This window comes from Trachemys scripta, chromosome 3 (assembly GCF_013100865.1).
Source record: "Trachemys scripta elegans isolate TJP31775 chromosome 3, CAS_Tse_1.0, whole genome shotgun sequence".
In the NCBI taxonomy this organism is placed as follows: Eukaryota; Metazoa; Chordata; order Testudines; family Emydidae; genus Trachemys; species Trachemys scripta.
The window spans coordinates 116396537-116417442 of NC_048300.1; the positions used below are offsets into that span (position 1 = coordinate 116396537).

At 45.3% G+C, this 20906-nt stretch overlaps 1 protein-coding gene and 1 pseudogene across 1 annotated transcript in view; both read right to left on the reverse strand.

Annotated features, from left to right (window-relative positions):
- NUS1 (NUS1 dehydrodolichyl diphosphate synthase subunit) overlaps positions 1–14414 on the reverse strand; it is a 32854-nt gene extending 18440 nt beyond the window's left edge. Inside the window, exon 1 of the mRNA XM_034765798.1 lies at positions 13800–14414. Coding sequence (XP_034621689.1) covers positions 13800–14181 — 382 coding nt within the window. The 5' untranslated portion in view covers positions 14182–14414. The remainder of the gene's footprint in view (positions 1–13799) is intronic.
- A 3937-nt stretch (positions 14415–18351) lies between these two features.
- LOC117875631 lies at positions 18352–19583 on the reverse strand (annotated as a pseudogene).
- Positions 19584–20906: the final 1323 nt, after the last annotated feature.

Sequence of the window (20906 nt, forward strand, 5' to 3'; positions counted from 1 at the left end):
AAAGAATTCCAACGACCTTGCACTGTCTACCACAGGTTAGGTCAGCCTAATTATGTCTCTGCAGGGAAGGTGGTAGATTTTTCACACCCCTGTACAATGTAGCTGGGTTTATCTAACTATTTAGTGTAGACCAGGCCTTTGTCTGATCAAACCCAAGCCTTCACAAAAGGCAGTGAGATCAGCATCCTCAGGGAAGGTAAAGTCCTTATCTCCACTCTCTCCAAATTGGTCCTGTTTCTGCTACTGAATTAGCTTCCTTCCCTTATGGAGCATTTTCCTTAAAATGCCTCTGGCACCTGTTCTGTCCATGCTCCTCCACAGAGGAATTTCTATGCTTCAACATCCCACTGACTTCAGGGCACAAATGTAATTCAAAGTCAATGGCCCTGCCACTAGCAACCTCATTGTTCCACCAGGGGAGAGCCATTCACTATTGACGGCCTTTGCTTGCTCTGTGACAGCTTCCCAGACAGTCTCTGTACTCACTGTCAAGTTCCTATTAGAGCTTGTCTACACATGCAGCGGCACCCCTGCAGTGCTGCTGGTGAAGACACTCTGCCAACAGGAGAGAGCTTTCTGTTGGCATAATAAAGCCACCTCTGCAACCGGCAGAAGCTATGGCAGGAGAAGCTCTCCAGCCAACACAGCGCTTTGCACACTGGCACTTATGTCGGTGTAACTTATGTCACTCAGGGGGTAGTTTATTCACACCAGAGTGAAATAAGCTGTAGTGTATACATAGCCTGAGAGAATGAATTCTTAAAGTCACACCAGAGGTTACCATCAAATGGTGTTCACCAAGTAAAAATGGAATAAGGTGACCATCATATCCCCCAAATCTTTCACACCCTTTAAAATATTGCTTCCTTAAAGGGGCAGCAAGTGTGGGACACCAGCTCAAAGTGGGTGATATATATTTGAAGAGGACCAGGCCTAGTCTACACCTAAACATTAGGCTGATCTAGTTCTTGAGGGCTGTGATAAATTGATGGCTATGTGACACTTAAGTCAACTCAACCCCCACTGGAAATGGAGCTAGGTTGACAGAAGAATTGTTCCCTTAACCTACCTACCTACAGCCTCTCAGGGGGATGGATTTACTATTGTAATGGAAAAAACTCCTTCCATCGCTGTAGTGAATATGGTGCTGAAACGGCATAGCTGGAGCTCTAGCACTTGTAGCGTAGACATGTTCTCAAAGCCACAGTTTGACCCAGGTGCATGCAAAAAAACCTAAATTTTTATGTCATGTAATTTGGGGAGGAGAGAGGGGCGGCTCTATCTTGGGAACTTCCAGTTCCAAATTTGGAGCTTGAAACTGAACCCAAATCAAGGCAGAAATATTTTTTCTTTAAACTGATTTAAATACATTGCTTTGTAAAAAAAACAAACATTTAGAATTAATTTTGAAATTACGACAATGTATGTTTAGGCCTAAATTTACTATAATCCATTAAAACTGTCTAAATTAAGTATCACTTGAATACTTGTTTTGTTTGCTGCTGAAGTTGTAAAGAAAGTCAGATCACTGGTGAAGTCACTGGCTAAGCACCCAGATCTAGACTTTGTTGGAATGCTAAGCCAGTTTTTGACATCAATAGCTTCTTCTGCAGGTGCAGAGAAAATATTCTCTTCATTTTATTCAACTAGTTCAGTTTGAGGACTAGTTCATTCAAACTTAAGAAACCAACTGGGAAAGCAAGAAAACTTGTTTGTTTTTCCTTCTAATGCATGGGGTTTAAAAAAAAAAGGTATGAGGATCAGATCTACTAGTTCTGAAGTTTTGAGCTATTCAACTATAGTTACTGAACTGTTTCTAAATAGTACTCCCTTTGTTTATTAAGCCAGTCAGTATTAAATGCAAAACTTTTTGGCAAATTCTTATAACTTTTTTCCTTTTGCATCCAGCACGATTAAGGTAGTTTTATTTAACTAAAGACAATTTGAAAATGTTTATGCATTTTTTAAATATTTCCCAGTGCACAACGTATTAAGATATACGTAAGCAACATATATTCCATGTATGGAATATCCTCCGGCTTCCTGTTTGCCATTTTCCATAGTTGAGTTTTAAAACTCATGACTTCAGTGTCAGCACGTTCGCTTTCTGTGGCAAGAGATCAGAATAGTTTTAGCAACATAGGAAATCTTTAATAAAAGGCAAAAGATTTATACGATCTGAAGAGAAACTGCTGTAGCAGTCACAGCCAGTTTGGTGATAATATAGGCTGCACTGAATAGAAGCTATTTAGAAATATATAAAACGCTGGTATTTTAGGCTTATTTCTTATACAGGAAAAGATACTTTGACACAACTGTAAGCAAATTTAGTCAACGGCAAATCTTCTGCCTCAACCAGGTTTAAAATCTTTCATGTATTTTTCAGAATGGACTTTGTTTATAAACAACCAATAGTCACACTGTACACATTTCCTAAACAGAAAGTTATTTTGTGCAATTTTTGCTAGGGTAAGCACTTGTGTTTTGGAAACAAGAATTATACTTGGAGACATAACAGTGACAACAAACAAGTATGGCAAGCAAACAGCAGCAGCAAGCTCAGTGATCTCTCCCTTCTAGCTTATTATTCCTGGCTGGGCTTTTCTTAAGGGGAAGGTTAGCCTGTTAAATATTTGATGAAAACTATCTGACTACCACACTAGATAGTCTTATTGAAGCTTTTCTAAAAAGCTTCAACCAAGAATGAGAGGAAACATAGTACCATGCTTTCCCCAATTTATTTCCAACCCCTCTCCCAATGCCAATAAATTTTTTTTAGAAAAGCTAAATATAATCATTCTGACAGACTTCAAGAGTTAATAATTCTGATAAATGGACTAACTTGTAATCTGGTTCAAATAGGTAAGGCTTAAAGAAAAAAAAATCACTGCTGAGTTCTCTATGAAAGACTCTTCAAAACTGGCAAATGGAGTACTTGCTTGCATCCCACACAGCAGGTTGTCACATGGCATTGGCACTCTAGTCAAGCTCCATGGTTGGTGTTGAATAGAAGAAAATAGCTGTCAGAGAGACACTATTTAAGAGGATACAGAAGTATTTTGTAGGGATTGGAGCTACCAGCAGGACTGAAGCGTCCAGGGAAGGAGATAAGGCAGTAGGCCTTATTGTCCCTGGAAGCAAAGGGAGAAAAGAAAAGTGACAGAAGTATGTGCAAGGGTTCATGGGAGGTGGAAGGAGCAGGAGAGAAGAGGGACAAACCAGGTAAGTTAAATGAAGAGCTAGGATAGACCATTACAAATAGACAATACACTGATTGAACTTACGCAGCTACGAATAAAGGCTCTCTTAAACTCACTCCTGAATCCCACCTCTGCTCTTGATGAAATATCAAGATAATATAGGGATGTCAGACAAAGACATGCTCTATACGTGCCATTGCAACTATCTTCTCTCCCTAGCTAAGTGAGTACCAAGACATTCAGGCACAAGGAACATTAGCAAGTTCATAACATAGCTCCTTGTATATTTAATTGACCCAAAATGGCTCACGTCAGAGAAAAAACATAAGAGCCACTAACAGACCATTTGACTTTCCATATGACATAGGAGTGAGTCACAGCTTTTATCTCTCTCAATATCAGGGTATGTAACCTCCTCAGATGATTATAGAGCTTTGAGAAAGGCAGACAGAAGCAAAAGTTAAGCAGTTCACTAGAAATGTGGGTCAAGCATTAAGTACCAACTGGCATTTGTTGAATATAGCAATAAATAAGCAGGGTCTACAACTCAGAAATCTGAGTAGGAATGGCCTCCATAAGTAAAACCTTCAGCTAGAGGTGATTGAGAGTAAGCTCCCAAGCCTTCTCCCATAAATTTGGTTGATCCTTGGAATTTGAATCTAGTATTAACAAGTTCCTAGATAGGATGGGATAAGTTTGTCACACCTCCTAAAAAGAGCTAGGTGCTCTGTTTCACACAGATATGGTAGGCTGAAGTAACAGCTAAGAACACCTACACACAGGTCCTGGGCATAACTTGGCCAGAGCGAAGAAGCCTAAGATGCCTTTACCCAGGTTGCAGTTCTGTCGTAAGTGTTTTAAACCCCTTCTCTGGGCACATAACATGTCCTAGTCTTTTTAGACTCCAAAAGGATTGCTTTCTTTCCTCAGAAAAGGATAAGGCAGCCTGTGCTAGAAACCCAGTCATGCTGTCTGGTGAAGGGACTTTGGATACAGCAACCAGCTCCTCTTATGGAAAAAGAGCCTGACTCAGAGGGATTGAATGGAATCTTTGGATTAAACTAGGTGATGAGAACCAGGTCTATAATGCCCTCATTAGTTCTACTAATGTGACTGGCTCTTTCCTGACGCATCTTCCTCTACTCCAGGGATGAGAGAAAACTAAGAAAAAGCATAAGAGACCCATCCCCTCAGTGTAAACAGAAAGACATCCAATACACATTGCGGAGCCCTGTCTGCTCATGAGCAAAACCTTGAGAATATAACAAGTTATAGTAAATAAGTCGGTGTTCAGACTGACCGTTTGATATTTGTGAAGTGAGGTACTGAAACCTTAAGAGGCCTGTTTGTGATTATCTGCACCTTTTTGATTCATCCGCAATGGTGGTCTTTATACCTGCCAGTGCAGAGTAGACAGGGGTCATTTAATTCCAGATGCACCATTTCTGCAGATTGAATGCTTCCTGACATAGTTAACTGGACTCCAGCATGTTTGTGCATAGAACACATTACAATCATGTTGTCTGAGAATCTACACTAGTTACCCTCAGATCTATGGCGGAAAGGGAAGTGTGTGGAGCCTAGATTCTCAAGGTCTCCAAAGATTTATAGCAGGACTGGCCAAATTTACTGACCTTCTGAGCTACATACAATAATCTTCAGAAATCTGAGTGCCACAAGACATGCACACCCTGCCCCATGGGGCGGTGCCTGCTGGCATGCAGGGCTTCTGCCCCAATGCCCGGCCATGGGGCTAAAGCCCCTAGTCCCACCACCCCATCGCAGGGCAGAAGCCCCAAGATCGCCAGCCCAGTTCTGTAGGCAGAGAATGGAATAAGGGGGTGTATGGGGAGGCTCTGGGAGCTGCACTTTAGCTGTAAAAGCCGCATGCGGCTCACGAGCCACAGCTTGGCCACGCCTGATTTATAGTAAAAACCTAGATGTGATCCCCAATGCAGAATCATTGTGAAAATGCCTTTTGTTACAGTGTTATGGTAGCAGCACCATAGTTAAGGTTGCACTACAAACTAAATTTGACAGAATGATGGTAAATATCTTGCAGATTTTGAGAGAGTTTTGGTAAAAAGTGTTTCTAAACTTTATCCAATTATGGATTGTCTGGTGTACATTTGAAGTTCTGGGAGTACATAATAAGCAGTTAAAGACAAGCAGCAGCTATTCCCCCCTCCCCCCCCAGGAGAATCTCACTTGTCTTTTGGCAGGGGGTGGGTGGTGACACCATTATCACAGTAATGGGAAGCGTGTGTCAATCTGAAATCAATGAATTTTAATTTGATGAGAAAAAAAATGTTGCCAAGAGAATGAAGTCTAAAGAGAGAATGAATGAATATATGCCTAACTACCTCCATAGCTTACGGGGGAGTTCCCTGAGCTTGGGAAGAGAAGACCAGGAGTTCAAGTCCCCATGCAATTCACTATACTTATTGACTATAGCCCAGAACTTCAACCTAGAGAACTATTCAGAAGTTCTTCCCTAACTTCTTCCAACCCCCCGCCCAAACCTTTTAAATAAATTTGAGAGTTTATGCAAAGCTCACTCCAGACCCAGAACCTAGGTCTTTAAAAGGAGCAATACCACTCTTATTGACTGTACTGCAGTACCTTGCAGAGTTTGACTAAACCAGTTCTGGTTAACCTAGTTCTAACCATTCTATACCCCATACTCCTCTCTCTAGGGATAGAATCCAGGCTTCCCGACCAATATTCTGTGTCTGACTAGTAAATAACTGTGCAACTCGCTGTGAAAACATGCATTAAGTCATTCTCCAATCCAGAGTTTTTGAAGTAAATATAGCATAATTAAATTGCAATATATTTCTAATAGGGCTGTTGATTAATTGCAGTTAACTCACACAATTAACAAAAAAATCGAATCGCAATTAATCGCATTGTTACACAATACCAACTGAAATTTATTAAATATTTTGGATGTTTTTCTACGTTTTCAAATACACCTCTGCCCCAATATAACGCGACCCGATAGAACACAAATTCGGATACAATGCGGTAAAGCAGCACTTTGGGGGGCGGGGGGGAGCTACGCACTCCGGTGGATCAAAGCAAGTTCGATAGAACGTGGTAAGATTTTTTTGGCTCCCGAGGACAGCATTATATTGGGGTAGAGGTGTATATTATTTCAATTACAACACAGAATACAGAGTGTACAGTGCTCACTTTAGATTATTTTCATTATAAATATTTGCACTGTTAAAAACTAAATAAAAGAAACAGTATTTTTCAATTCACCTCATACAAGTACTGTAGTGCAATCTGTCATGAAAGTACAACTTACAAATGTAGATTTGTTTGTTACATAACTGTACTAAAAAATAAAGCAATGCAAAACTTTACAGCCTACAAGTCCACTCAATCCTACTTCTCATTCAGCCAATTGCTCAGAGAAATAAGTTTGTTTACATTTACGGGAGATAATACTGCCCACTTCTTATTTATAATGTCACCAGAAAGCAATAACAGGCATTTGCATGGGACTTTTGTAGCCAGCATTGCAAGGTATCTACGTGCCAGATATGCTAAACATTCATATGCCTCTTCATGCTTCGGCCACCATTCCAGAGGACATGCTTCCGTGCTGATGATGCGCATTAAAAAAAAAAAGTAATGTGTTAGTTAAATTTGTGACTGAACTCCTTGGAAGAGAATTGTATGTCTCTGGCTCTATTTTACCCTCATTCTGCCATATATTTCATGTTATATGAGTGTCGGATGATGACTCAGCACATGTTCATTTTAAGAACACTTTCGCTGCAGATTTGACAAAATGCAAAGAAGGTACCAACGTGAGATTTCTAAAGATACAGCATTCAACCCAAGGTTTAAGAATCTGAAGTGCCTTCCAAAATCTGAGAGGGATGGGGTGTGGAGCACGCTTTCAGGAGTCTTAAAAGACCAACACTCTGATGCTGAAGCTACAGAACCTGAACCACCAAAAAAGAAAATTAACTTTCTGTTGGTGGCATCTGACTCAGATGATGAAAATGAACATGCATCGCTCCGCACTGCTTTGGATTGTTATCGAGCAGAACCATCCATTAGCATGGATGCTTGTCCTCTGGAATGGTGGTTGAAGCATGAAGGGACATGAATCTTTAGCGCATCTGGCACGTAAATATCTTGCGATGCCAGTTACAACAGTGTCATGCGAACGCCTGTTTTCACTTTCAGGTGACACTAACAAGAAGCAGGCAGCATTATCTCCTGAAAATGTAAACAAACTTGTTTGAGAGACTGGCTGAACAAGAAATAGGACTGAGAGGACTTGTAGGCTCCAAAGTTTTACATTGTTTTATTTTTGAATGCAGTTTTTTTTTGTACATAATTCTACATTTGTAAGTTCAACTTTCATGATAAAGAGATTGAATTACAGTACTTGTATTAGGTGAATTGAAAAATACTATTTTTTGTTTTTTTACAGTGCAAATATTGTAAATAAGTATAAATTAAGCACTGTAAACTTTGTATTTTGTTATAATTGAAATCAATATATTTGAAAATGTAGAAAACATCCCAAAATATTTAAATTAATGGTATTCTATTATTGTTTAACAGTGCGATTAATTGTGATTAATTTTTTTAATCGCTTGACAGCCCTAATTTCTAATCTTAATAATCGAAAGTAGAATTTAATATAACTAAATCAACAGTAAATCAAAATTAAGGCCGGTAACACACTACAACTCATTAGCATAATTAAAAGGAGTACTAATGTAAAAATTAAGTGCTGAAAAAGCCTGAAACATTTAATATTGAAAAGAAATTTGAAATGTCCAAAATTAAGGCATTAAAGACTGATGGTCATAAATACAAGTGTAGCTTTTTAAAAAAAATCCTATGAATTATAACAAGCAGGCTGAGAGAAGGGTATCCCCTTAAAAGTTTCTTTAGTAGTGTCCATCAAAGTAGTGTCTGTGACATGCTGATGGACATAACTCATGTCCAAGTGGCATGCATGTTCCAGATTCAGCAACCCTTTCAATGATCATATCTGTAGCCTTGCAAGAGAGGATGACATAAGTATAAGTTACTATCAGCCCTAACACTCGTGAGCAAGACTCACTGATCCTTCTAGCCTGGATCTGGCTAACTCTATGGCCTGGATGACTAGAACTCGGTGAAATTTTTTCAGTGACCAAACTGAAACACACACAATATTTAGGTAATGTCAATACCAAACATTTCATCCCAACTCAAAATTTATTTCAGGAATTTCGACTAAAGCAAAAAACTAGAGTCACAAAACACCTTTTGGGGGACTGGGGGGAAAGCAGAGAGAAGGAGGGATTACCTTTAACATATAGCTCACTCTCCTGGGCTGTGGAAAACAGGTGCAATTCCCTCTCTACTTGATATGAAGAAGTGATTTGAAGTTGGGTCTCCCACACTGCAGGAGAGTGCCCTACCCACTGGACTAGTAGATATTCTAGGGTGCATCTTTAACTTCTCTGGTTGAAGCTGTTCCACTTTGTATTAACTTTAGAAAAAGGACCCATACTTGGGTTTCCCACATCCTAGGTGAGTGCCAAAACTTCCATGCTACAGAGAGACACTCACGTTTTCCCTGATTAGAATTATTTTCAATGCAATACTACTTAAACGGACTATATTTGTGCCAACTCAGTCATTAGTAGAAGGGAAAAATGCAAAGTTAAAAGTCCCCTTGCCAGAGGAGAATTCCCCAATATGGATGAGGATCTAAGTCACCATTTTCTACAACACACAAGTATTCATTTAAAAAACCAAGATCCTAGCCTTCTATTTTAAATACAAGATTACAAATGTAAACTGCATGTAAAGTCATGCAGATTTTTCTGTCCTAGTCTGCAAAAAGATTGCTGATCAGTTAAATTAACAAAACTGGTCAGTGTCACAGCTATTCATAGCCCTACTGGTAGCAGTGGAACACATGATTTTTGTCAATTTCACACTGCTGCAGGCTATGAGAATCAGTGGCAATAGGCATTTCAGTTGTGCAGAGAGGAAGACAAATCCCCCACCCCAACCCAAAATAAGGGTAACAAGGGAGGGAGAATAGAGATCCATTCCAAACCCCACGTGGCATCCAGAACACTCTGGGGTGAAGGAGACCTCTACTTTCAAGGCAACTAGGAAGAGATGGAGCTTCAAGTGTATAAGACAGCTGCTTTGCTTGTTAGCTAGCCAACAAAACAGAAAGGCACTAAGCAGGATCCAGGGTGGGTGGGTTTTTATTTAGGCAATCTCTCGCTAGTAGAGGCCTGGCCTACACTAGAAAATTAGTTAAGCATAGCTACATTGCTCAGGGGTACGAAAAATGCACACCATTGAAAGACATAGTTAAGCCAACCTAAGTTTCTGTGTAGACAGCACTAGTTTGATGGAGGAATTATTCCGCTGACCTAACTACTGGCTCTCAGGGAGATGGATTACCTACTCTGACTGGAGGACCCCTCCCATCGGTGCAGGCACGGTCTTCACTGAAACACTACAGTGGTGCAGCTGCAGAGCTATGCCGCTGTAGCTTTTTAAGTGCAGACAAGACCTAAGAAATTTGTCAAGCCCTGAAAAACTGCTTAAATAGAGGTTCTTACAAGTCTTCATCCCAACTGAAGACACTTAACTTGATAAACTTTGGTTGAGAAAACACTGACCATCAGCATTAAGCTCTTTCGTAAATTGCCACATCTTGCCCTTTGGGAACCAGATGCAGTCAGAGGAGCAGGGAGAGCAGCTCCCATTGGCTGGGAACAGGAAACTGCAGCCAATGGGAGCTGCAGGGGCGGTGCCTGCATGCGAGGGCAGCACACAGAGACCCTCCCCCCAGGAGCCACTGCCAGACATGCCAGCTGCTTTTGGGAGCAGTGCAGGGCCAGGGCAAGCAGGGAGCCTGCCTTAACTCCACTGCACCGCCGCTGCCGCCCAGGAGCCGCCTGAGGTAAGCAGCGCCCAGCTGGAGCCCACACCCCAAAACCCCAGCCCTGAGCACCCTGGTGCATCCAACCCCCTGCCCCAGCCCCCTCCCAGAAACTGCACCCTGCACCCCAACCCACTGCCTGAGCCCCCTCCTGGAGCCAGCACCCTACACCCCCACCTCCTGCCCCAGCCCTGAGCCCCCTCCTGCAGCCTAGCCTCCTACCCCAGGCTCAGTCCGGGTTCCTCCCACACTTCAAACCCCTGGGCCCCAGCCCAGAGCCTGCACCCCAATCCCATCCAATCCCAGTGAAAGTGAGTGAGGGGGAGAATAGCGAGCAAGCACTGGAGGGATGCGGGGATGCAGTGAGCAGGATGGGGCCTCGGGGAAGGGGTGGGTCAGGAGCAGGAAATGGGGCCGGGCAAGGGTGTTTGGGTTTGTGAGATTACTGTTATTTCTACATTTTCTTTGAGGTAGATCCTGGGTTGCACTTAAATTCAAAAAAATCTCCAATGACAGAGATTCCACAACTTCCCTGGGCAATTCGTTCCAGTGCTCAACCACCCTGACAGTTAAGAAGTTTATCCTAATTTCCAATCTAAACGGCCCTTGCTGCAATTTAAGCCCATTGCTTCTTGTCCTCTGAGGATAGGACAAGGAGAATAATTTTTCTCCCTCCTCCTTGTAACAACTTTTTATGTACTTGAAAAACTTGGTTATCACGTCCCCTCTCAGTCTTGAATAGTTCAGTTGGGAAACCTTCCCAAGGAAAAAAATGTGGTCAATACTGTGTCAGTTGGCACACTAAGATAATGCATCATGAACTATTTTGTTGAAAGTCTGCATGATCTACTAGACAGCTGCTTTCTTGGGATGCTTGCTAAATACAAAGAGATGGACTTGTGGTTAAGGCTCTAGACTGGTACTCAAGAGATGTGGGTTTAATCCCCAGCTCTGCCACAGGCTACAGATGTCACCTTGGCAAGTATCTTATTCTGTGCCTCAGTTTTCCCCTCTATAAATAGGGGATACTACTACTTTTCTCTGACCCTTTGTATGTTTTGTCTATTTAGAAGTGACTGTGCTAAACTAGAGCCCAAAAGGCCTGACCAAGGTCCAGACCCCATTGCATTGGGCACTGTACAAAATGCATAGTAAAACAGATCATCTTGTTGCAGCATGCCTTACTAATAGTTCCACACTCTTACTGTGGTCAACATTTTCAATTAAATATTGCTGTAATATTTTTATCCTCCCTAAGAGGCATACAGTTAATGCTCAGGAATTACTGAGAGGAAGGCCAGACGGTAAAGTATAAAGCTAGATATCAGTGTCACCAGACTTGTGAGGTATAGAGGGCCCTACAGTATCAAGCTCAAGTAAGCAGTTCTAATGGGATCTTACCTGCGGTTCTTACATTGAAGTGAACCACAATACTTCAGAGATTGATATTTACATCTTTAAAATTACTCTGATATCTTACTATTGGTTGTCAGTACAAGGTTCCTCTACCTACTAACCAAAGCCATGGGTGACTTCTTCTAAAAAGCATCTCAATAGCATTGTCAGTCACACAAGGGCTGTTACTGAGCTTTTCATTGACATCACCATTGCTGTAACAACGAGACAGTTCCACTAGTGCAATGATCCGCAAACTTTTTATGTCAAACCCCTTGTGACGTTGCACTCCATACATTTCATGGAAATATGCTAATGAGTGTGAATATAATGTAACTGAATATGCTGCATGCAAAAGGTCTCTTGTAAGGGTATCATTACAAAGTTTATAATCTACTGAGTGTTCATCCTATTTGTATCATTCTTGTATCTAAAATTAGAAATATGAAGTACAACTCTAAAGTCCTATTGTAATTACACAAAGTGTGGGCCATTAATGGTGGCTTGGAATCTTGATGGCTCCCATTGACTAGGACAATTGGTTGTAAATTGGCCCTGTTTACTTGCAAGCCTTCCTGTGAGTCAGGCCTGGAAGAATGGAGACTTGTGGTCCTCACAGGAAATGTGACCATGTCACCTGGTACTGGACTCCATCTTAAACCTGGTGCTTTTCCATTTAGCAAGAGGGGTGTGGACCGAGAGAGACAAAAGATTCCCGCCTTGTGCCAAAGATATAAAAAGGGGTGAAACAGACCAAAGGGGGCTGCCAGTCATGAGAAATCCCCTAGTTACACCTGAGCTGGAACGAACAAAGCTGTACTGGGGAAAGGATTGAGCCCAGACTTAGCTAGCGTTAGTAATAGATGCCCATCACCTCCAAGCCGGACTAAAGCTATGCAATCTATCTGGGAACGAAGCCATCAGATGTCAAGAAACTAAGGCCATGTCTACACTGCCACTTTACAGTGCTGCAACTTTCTTGCTCAGGGGTGAGAAAAAACACCCACCTGAGCGCTGCAAGTTTCAGCACTGTAACATAGCAATGTAGACCCCCTCGTGGAGGTGTTTTTTTTTTTTTTTTTTTTAATAGCGCTGGGAGAGCTCTCCCTCAGCACTGGTGCCGCAACTACACAGCACTTTAATGTTGCTAATGAAGATATGCCCTGTTGCTTTTTGGCTCCTCGGAGCTCAGATCAAGTGCTGTTTTCGTACAAGTCCTCAGCAACGTGAGCATATGAAATCTGTCCTCTGCTCACTGCACTGGCTTCCCATAAAATGAGAAATTCAAGGTCTGTCCTTCTAGTCAAGAAACCCAATTGTTTGGGCCCAGAATACCTAAAGATCATCCGTTCAACAGCTTCACTCCTCTGGCACAACAGAGTTGTTTACTACAAGGGTAAAGCTCATCTATGTAGGAGACTAAACTTCTTTGAGGGATGATCCAAGACTGGACCTTCTGCAGGATCTAAGACTCACAATCTCAATGCTTTGTTCCAAGCTCAAGGCACACTTTCTTGATCTTGCCTTCATCAATACAGAACATAACACATTACATTATTAAAGTGTATTACCTGTAAAGTTTAAATAAAAATGTACATATCTTTCCCCCTTTGAAGAGGAAGGAAGAATCATAAAAAAAAAAAAAGATGCTAGTTACATTGCTTAAACTTCTGAAAGGTGCTCAAACAAGAATATAGAATAAAAACAGCAAACCAAACAAGCAAATTCATTTACCAGCAGTAAACCTGAATCTTTCCATACTGAGCAGCAGAGGCCTAAGCCACCAATTCCTACAGAATCCAAGTTCCCATTTAGCTAACTTTAGTCCTAGACCATGAATCATAACCTCATGTGAATGAATGTTACCCTACCCTCCTGAGCTAGCAAGCAGACCGGTATGGGGACTCTGCTGCTGCCTGGCACTTTCTCAAGCAGCAGCAGAACAAGGCCAAGGGGAATTCGCTGGGTTCACAGCTGCTCTTCATGCCAGGCAGGCAGAGAGGAGCCTGGCATCCCAGGACAGCAAAGACAAGGAGCGGGCATGGAGTTATTCACGCAGGAAGGAAGCTCATTAGTAACAACCCCCCAGGGGGCGGGCGGCCAGGCGGAGCCCCCCAGGGGGCGGGCGACCCCTCTCCCCAGTCCATGAAGGTGGTGGTGGGGGGGGCGTTTCTCCAACACCGACTAGCCACTGTATCCGCCCCGCGCCCGTTACTGAGCACGGGAAGGTGGCGCCCAAGGCCCCTCTCTCCCCGCCAGGCCCCCGCGCTCACCGTGGTGGTCGTAGACGCTGACGTAGGAGATGCCCACCGCCATGCACCACACCACCAGGCTGGCCATGTCCGCGTAGCTCGGCTCCTCCTCGGTCACCACCAGCCCCATGTGCACCGGCAGCTTCTCCAGGGACCGCCCGTCCCAGCGCCCCCGCCCGCGAGGCACTCGCCGAGCCGCGCCGGGCTTGTGGAAGGCGAAGGCCCCGGCGGCGGGCGCCAGGAGCGCGCAGGAGGCGGCGGCAGAGGCCGCGCGGCGCCACCAGCGCCAGAGCCACGAGCGGGGCCCTCCCCGCAGCCGCCCGCGGAGCCACGAGAGCAGCGCGCGCAGCAGGCAGAGCAGGGCGTGCAGCAGGCGCCACACCAGCTCGCACGCGCCGCTCATGGAGAGGAGGGAGCGCGAGGCCGGGGCACCAGCTGAGAGGGGCGGGTGCGCGGGACGGCTAGAGGGCGCGAGGGATCCTCAGCCACAGCGCGCGCCACGCACCATCATCCCCACCCACGCCTTGCCTAGCCTAGCCCGGCCACTGTCCTGCTCCTCACTGACACCGCTTCATCTGCTCAGCCGCTACCGCTTGCGCCGCCATCTTTGTACTTCGCCTGTCCTTTGACCCCGCCGCCGCCGAGCTCCTATTGGCTGAAATCCTAGCAGCTGCGTCACTTCCTCTGTTGTGGTGAGAATGACGTGGCTAACAGGAAAGGCCTGCTCTTGATGGTCCGGGTGGTGTTGTTGCCGGGCGCGCACAGGGGCTGGGGGCAGAGACCTGGGCACAGCGGCCCCTCGAGGCGCGGCGCTGCGTTTCGTGCCGGGTGCGCTGGGACCCCGCGGGGCCAAGTACTTTAGGTTTACACAGAGCCTGCGCCAGGCTCGGCAAGTTGCATAATAGCCCCACCCCCACCATTGCCTACAGCGTGTCTAGCAGCTCTCTGCCAAGCGTCAGACGCCTCTTCAAATCCCCCCTCCCAACTCCAGGCGAAGGCGAGGAGCTGAACCTGGGGCGCTTAGGCGAGTGTTCTAATCACTCGGTTAAAGCGCTGGATGCAGCACTTTTCTCCCCACACTCTTTTGGTGGGTGTGGCAATGGCAGCTGCTTAATTCATTGGCACAAGAAACTTCTTAGGTGTCTCAGCTGCTTGATGCCTGAAGTGGGGCTCCCAGTTGTGGGTCACTATGAGCCTTGGCTCAGGCACCTAACTCCATGAGTAGCAACAGAGGGTCCTGTGGCACCTTTAAGACTAACAGAAGTATTGGAGCATAAGCTTTTGTGGGTGAATGCCCCCACAAAAGCTTATGCTCCAATACTTCTGTTAGTCTTAAAGGTGCCACAGGACCCTCTGTTGCTTTTTACAGATTCAGACTAACACGGCTACCCCTCTGATACTTAACTCCATGAGAGGAGCAAAGCTTAAGGGACACCCTTTCGTGGCTCCCAGTCTAGTATGTTGACTTTTGGGGCTCACATTCCAAGTGATTTTTTTTAGGTGCCTAAAAGTTAGGTTTTGGAGTGCTGAGCATTGCAATGCATAAGCCCCTTTGTGGATCCAGGCTGAAAGATTTTGTTTCTTTGATGAAAATGTCACATTTTGTGTGTCAGTTTTTGGAGAAGCCCTGATACCCTCCCAAGCCCCCAATTTATTGAAAGCAAGATTTGTAAAGTCAGCCTCTCCCACCCCTTCTCTGCTGCTTCTTTTTTTTCTTCATTTAATTCTTAAATAATGTACAGTACACTTCATTGGTTACATGCGAACTTCAGCAATTCCATCAGTTCTTAGCTAGTGTGGGCTAGAAGCAAGGACACTGGAGTGGTACATAAGAGATCTGGGTTCTGTTCTAGCTGACCAGAGCCAGGGTAACTTCAGACAAGTCACATCCCCTTGTTGTGGCTCAGTTTCCTCATCTGTAAAATGGGGATAATGATACTGACCTCCTTTGAAAAGCACTTTGAGAGCACATTGTAAAAGCAAGGTATTACTATTTAAATATTTCAGTAGCTATGCCAACATGTGCTTATGCAATTATCCCAATGCTCACTGAGGGTTAAAAATGCATCAAAAGGGCTCCTTTTTAAAAATAGTAAAAACTTGTGCCTGCTGATTTATGTCCATCATGCATGTTTTCCCCTTCGAATCTTGTCCCAGGAAGCCTGTGTACAGGATTGACAGTGAAAGTGTCTCAACTTAGACAGTGGGGAAGAAGTGTATTAAACGAGTCATGGAAAAAGTGATAAGCTGGGAAGAGCTTTTAAAATTATTTTTAAACAAGTAATTTTATGGCCTCTCCTAGTGTGGCATTTTTAAATTGTAGGAAATTGAACATAGTAAAACAACTGGGCAACAAAATATTAATATTTATATGTATTTCATCTTTAAAATGTGTTGCAATATTAGTAATTAATCTTATAACATCCTTGTAAATAGGTCAGTATCCCCACTTTACAGAGGAAAAACTGAGGCAGAGTAATTTCCCCCAAGACCATTGAGTCAGTGTTAGAGGTATGATTATTAGAACTCAGAAGCTTCTCATTCTCAGGCTTGTGTTCAGTGAGGCCCTGATCTACAAAGGTACTTAGGTGCCTAACCCCAGATTTAGGCACCACTGCAATCCACAAAACTCCTGCTCGACTGCTGCCTAATCCTGTACGTGTCTAAACTCACTCTGTGTCTATATTTTCAGGATAAAAGTTCCCTTGGTGCCTAAATTCCTGCCTCTGGCCATGTGCACTGTTGTGTCACTCAAGGCACCACCTGGATGCTTCTCTCCCAAGTAAACATGTAAGAATGATCCTCAAACCAAAAGAAGATAGGCAGAGGAGCGTCTATCTTGCATGTGGGGCTTGATCCAGTAGGCATGCTCAGAAACTGTGTACCAGATCAGCTCTGATTCAAAATTTGGTTTGTGGGGCTGGCAGCACCCACCTTATAACTTTAAGGCCAGATTCAATTCCCATCTCTTTCTGAGGGGGAGAAAAGATTTGAATAGCAGTCTCTGGAGAGGCTTCAGTGGAACTGTTTCAACAGGAGACTAAGGCTAACAGATTCCCCCATCAGAATACCTGATAGCTCAGTTCCTTGAAATGTGGGAGACTCCTGTTCAAATCCTTTTTCCTCATCATGCAGACAGGAGTATAAGTGAACTTGGGTCTCCCACAGCCTAGCTTAGTGTGCTAGCCGCTTGGCTAAAATTTATACAGTAGGCTGCTCCTCTTCCTCCTGTAGCTGTCTTGAGTGAGGCAGACATCTAACTCTAGGGTTACCATATGTCCGGATTATCCCGGACATGTCCGGATTTTGGGGTTTTAAATAGCCGTCCGGGAAGACTGTAAAAATCTAAAAAGGTCCAGGATTTCCCTCCCAATGCAGAGCGTGGCACGGCTGATATAGTGGCCAGGCCGGATTGAGCCACTCACATCGAGGCCTCCAGCAGTCAGAGCCCCTCCCCTGCAGCCTCAGCATGCCAAGCCGGCAGCGCTCTGGGGGGTGGGGGTGGGGGGCTGTGGGCTCCACGGGGGAGCGCGGCAGCGTGTCTGGTTCCGTGTGGAGCCAGACACGCTGGTCTGAGCAGCACGGTAAAGAGGGTTGGGGAAGGGGCAGGCGGTCCCACGGGTCAGTCAGGGGACAGGGAGCAGGGGGGTTGGATGTGTCGGGGGGCCTGTCAGGGGGCAGGGGTGTGGATAGGAGTCGGGGCAGTCAGGGGACAGGTAGGGGGTGGAGTCCTAGGGGGGCAGTTAGGGTGCGGGGGGTCTCAAGAGGGGGCAATCAGGGACAAGGAGAAGGGGGGGGTTGGATGGGTTGTGGGTTCTGTGGGGGGCAGTCAGGGGGCGGGAAGTGGGAGGGAGTGGATGGGGGCGGGGCTGCCCGCTCCCCACCATGGAGTGTCCTCTTTTTTGAAAGTTCAAATATCGTAACTCAATCTAACTCATTCTCACAAGAAACAGCTTAGGCATCTAAGCCCCCAAGAGAGGGGTTCTTGATGGTGGATCGCTAACACAGATAAGCTCCTATTTCTATGAGAGGTGGCAGGGGGCTTAGATACCCCCCTTGTTGTTGCCATCTCCTATTGACTAGCTTAGGCAGGAAGTTGCCCTTTTGTAGATCACATTCTAAGGCAACTGTCTCTCTCCCTTCATTGTATAGGGAGCTTAGGCACCTAACTCAAGCTTTATGGATCGCATTATAGTTCTCATGATTTTCTAGCCACTGAAAAGTCCATTTGTGGCTCCAGACCAGATTCTGTACCTGTTTTTGCTGCACTCAGCCACAGCTAAGTGAAGAGTATCCCCCACCCAGAATCAGAGATCAGCCTAATTTTTCTGATCTAAAGGCAAAAGGTGCAACTGAATTCAGTACTCTGGCACTATACCCCAGTTTGTATGAATAGTGTTTGTCATATGAAATCCCTGTCTACTGGATTCCTACAACCTGTGCTTGTAAACATCTGTAGACTGCCTGTAATATATCTTACAAATCTGTTTGTACACAGAGGATCTGAAACAGGAAGTTCACACAAATAGAAAAGTGCAGCTCTAAAGAGAAGCAGGAAGCAGCCAGTGACTTTGTTTACTGCCAGCCACCATTGACTAAGGGGAATGGCCCAAACAACTCTCAGGAGGTTTAATCACAGCTCTGCACTGCTGTTCCCTGTGGGCAGCATTCTGGTACCTGGGCCAACAAAAGCACAAGCCCCAACATGTCCAGTGAAACACAAAGCAAGGCAAGATAGGGAAACTCCCGTGAGAGTCCATGTTGTGACAGGCTGTGACTGGGTGCCACTTGGCAGGGAGGGTGAGGTTTCTTATGTTTCATGGGTTCCCTCTGGAGGCTGTGGGTCCCCTTCATGGCGAAGTGTCTCCATATATTTCTGCATCTTTTCAGTCATCCATGCAGGTGGGATAAAAGGTTTTAGTTCCTCCAGCTTCAAATCAAGAGAGCCCCTGTAATCATCACTGGCTGCCAGATCCTGAATATCCTCCTCTATGAGGAGGTACGCCATCTTGCCCCCTGTGGCCCTCATGTGCTGCTGTTCTGCCAGCCAGTGCTTGTCTTGAGGATCAGCCGCATACTTAAAGAGATGGGGGTGTTTGATGTAGAGTCGCCCTCTGGTTCCTCCCATTCCAAGAGCCTTGTTTGCTCGAGATCCCAGCACAAAGGATGTGGACTCAGTCAGCCGGGCTGGATCCCACTTCAGTCCCTCCCGGCGCACTGGCTCACAGGATTTGAGCTTCCACGTGGCCACCCGTGGGGCTCCACGATCATTCAGCAGGCTCTGCCCTGGAGGTCGACCCTTCCTCTTTTTGGGAACAGGGCTTCCTCGCCGACTCGATTCCTCTTCCATCTGCCGGGCACGCTTTGGCACTGACTGTTCGTGGATCAGTCTGGGTATCACCTTCTTGCCATCAGAGAACAGCAGCTTAGCCTGTTCTAGGCAGCTCCGACATGTTTCCTGGAAGAGCTGCTCTGGGTCCACCTCCTCCCCGACGTTCTCTCTCACGTTAATTGCTGCCTCTGGAAAAACTTCATGTATTTATTGAAGACAATCTGGATCTCCTCATTGATACTAGGCTGCAGAACAGCTCGCAGCAAATCCATGGAGATGGCAGGATCTGTAAAGCTTGTTGTCATCTGTGAGCACCGACCCCGCCGCTGCACCTGCCGGTGCTTGATCATGATGTTCCAGGGGCTCAGCTGCCCGTCCCCCTCCTCCGGGCAGCCTTCCCCCGGCGGCCCCGGCTGCTGCTCGGGATCCCGGGCAGCCCCCATCCCGGCTCAAGCAGCGCCCCCGACCCGCCGCACCGGGTCCTTGTTGGGGTCCACTAGGTATAGCTACCAGGTAACTCTGGAGAGCGGAAGGCCAAAAGTGCCGATGAAGCTCTTTTGCTCTGGGTCTGAACCACAGTGACTCCATCTTGGGAACTCTCACCTACTTCTATGCTAACTGTTTACATGCTCTGAAGTAGGCTGAAGCAGAAATGTAATGTCAGCTTTTTAGCAGATGGCTGCAGTTTCACTCACACTAGCAGAAATAATAGAAATAAGGAGCGAGGGAAAGGAGGGGTAGTTAGTTTGCAGGCGTCTAATCCAAGGTCGCAAAGACTGAGAAAGTTTTCTCACAAGCTTATTGTAACAGTTGTCTGGAAGGGAGGGGTAAGGGGGAACAGCCAGACAAAGATGTATGTAAACAGTTTGGAGTATAAAAGGTAAAAGTTGTTTGTATTTGTTGCACTGGATTTGAGACATGCTGGTCTCCTAGTGCCATTTCAGAGCTCTGAAATAAACTTGGCTTGCTTTCTCCCCTCGGTGTCTTTATTGGTGCCAAGCACACTGGGCGACAGACCATTGTTGTCCCCTTGAGCCCTTTAGGGTGGGCAACATCCTCATAGAGGAGGATATTCAGGATCTGGCAGCCAGTGATGATTACAGGGGCTCTCTTGATTTGAAGCTGGAGGAACTAAAACCTTTTATCCCACATGCATGGATGACTGAAAAGATGCAGAAATATATAGAGACACTTAGCCATGAAGGGGACCTACAGCCTCCAGAGAGAACCCATGAAACATAAGAAACCTCACCCTCCCTGCCAAGTGGCACCCAGTCACAGCCTGTCACAACATGGACTCTCATGGGAGTTTCCCTATCTTTCCTTGCTTTGTGTTTCACTGGACATGTTGGGGCTTGTGCTTTTGTTGGCCCAGGTACCAGAATGCTGCCCACAGGGAACAGCAGTGCAGAGCTGTGATTAAACCTCCTGAGAGTTGTTTGGGCCATTCCCCTTAGTCAGTGGTGGCTGGCAGTAAACAAAGTCACTGGCTGCTTCCTGCTTCTCTTCAGAGCTGCACTTTTCTATTTGTAATATATCTTGTATCTCTCAAAAGAGAGAGCAAGCTCCATCAAGTCAGTTCTTTGCTGTGAGACTGATACCTCCTGATAGTAAGACAGTGCCTGAGATGACACTAGGCAGGCACTTAAAATAAATTGTTAAAAGAAGCTATCATTATAAACCAGGGGTTGACAACCTTTCAGAAGTGGTGTGCCAAGTCTTCATTTATTCACTCTAATTTAAGGTTTCGCGTGCCAGTAATACATTTTAACCTTTTTAGAAGGTCTCTTTCTATA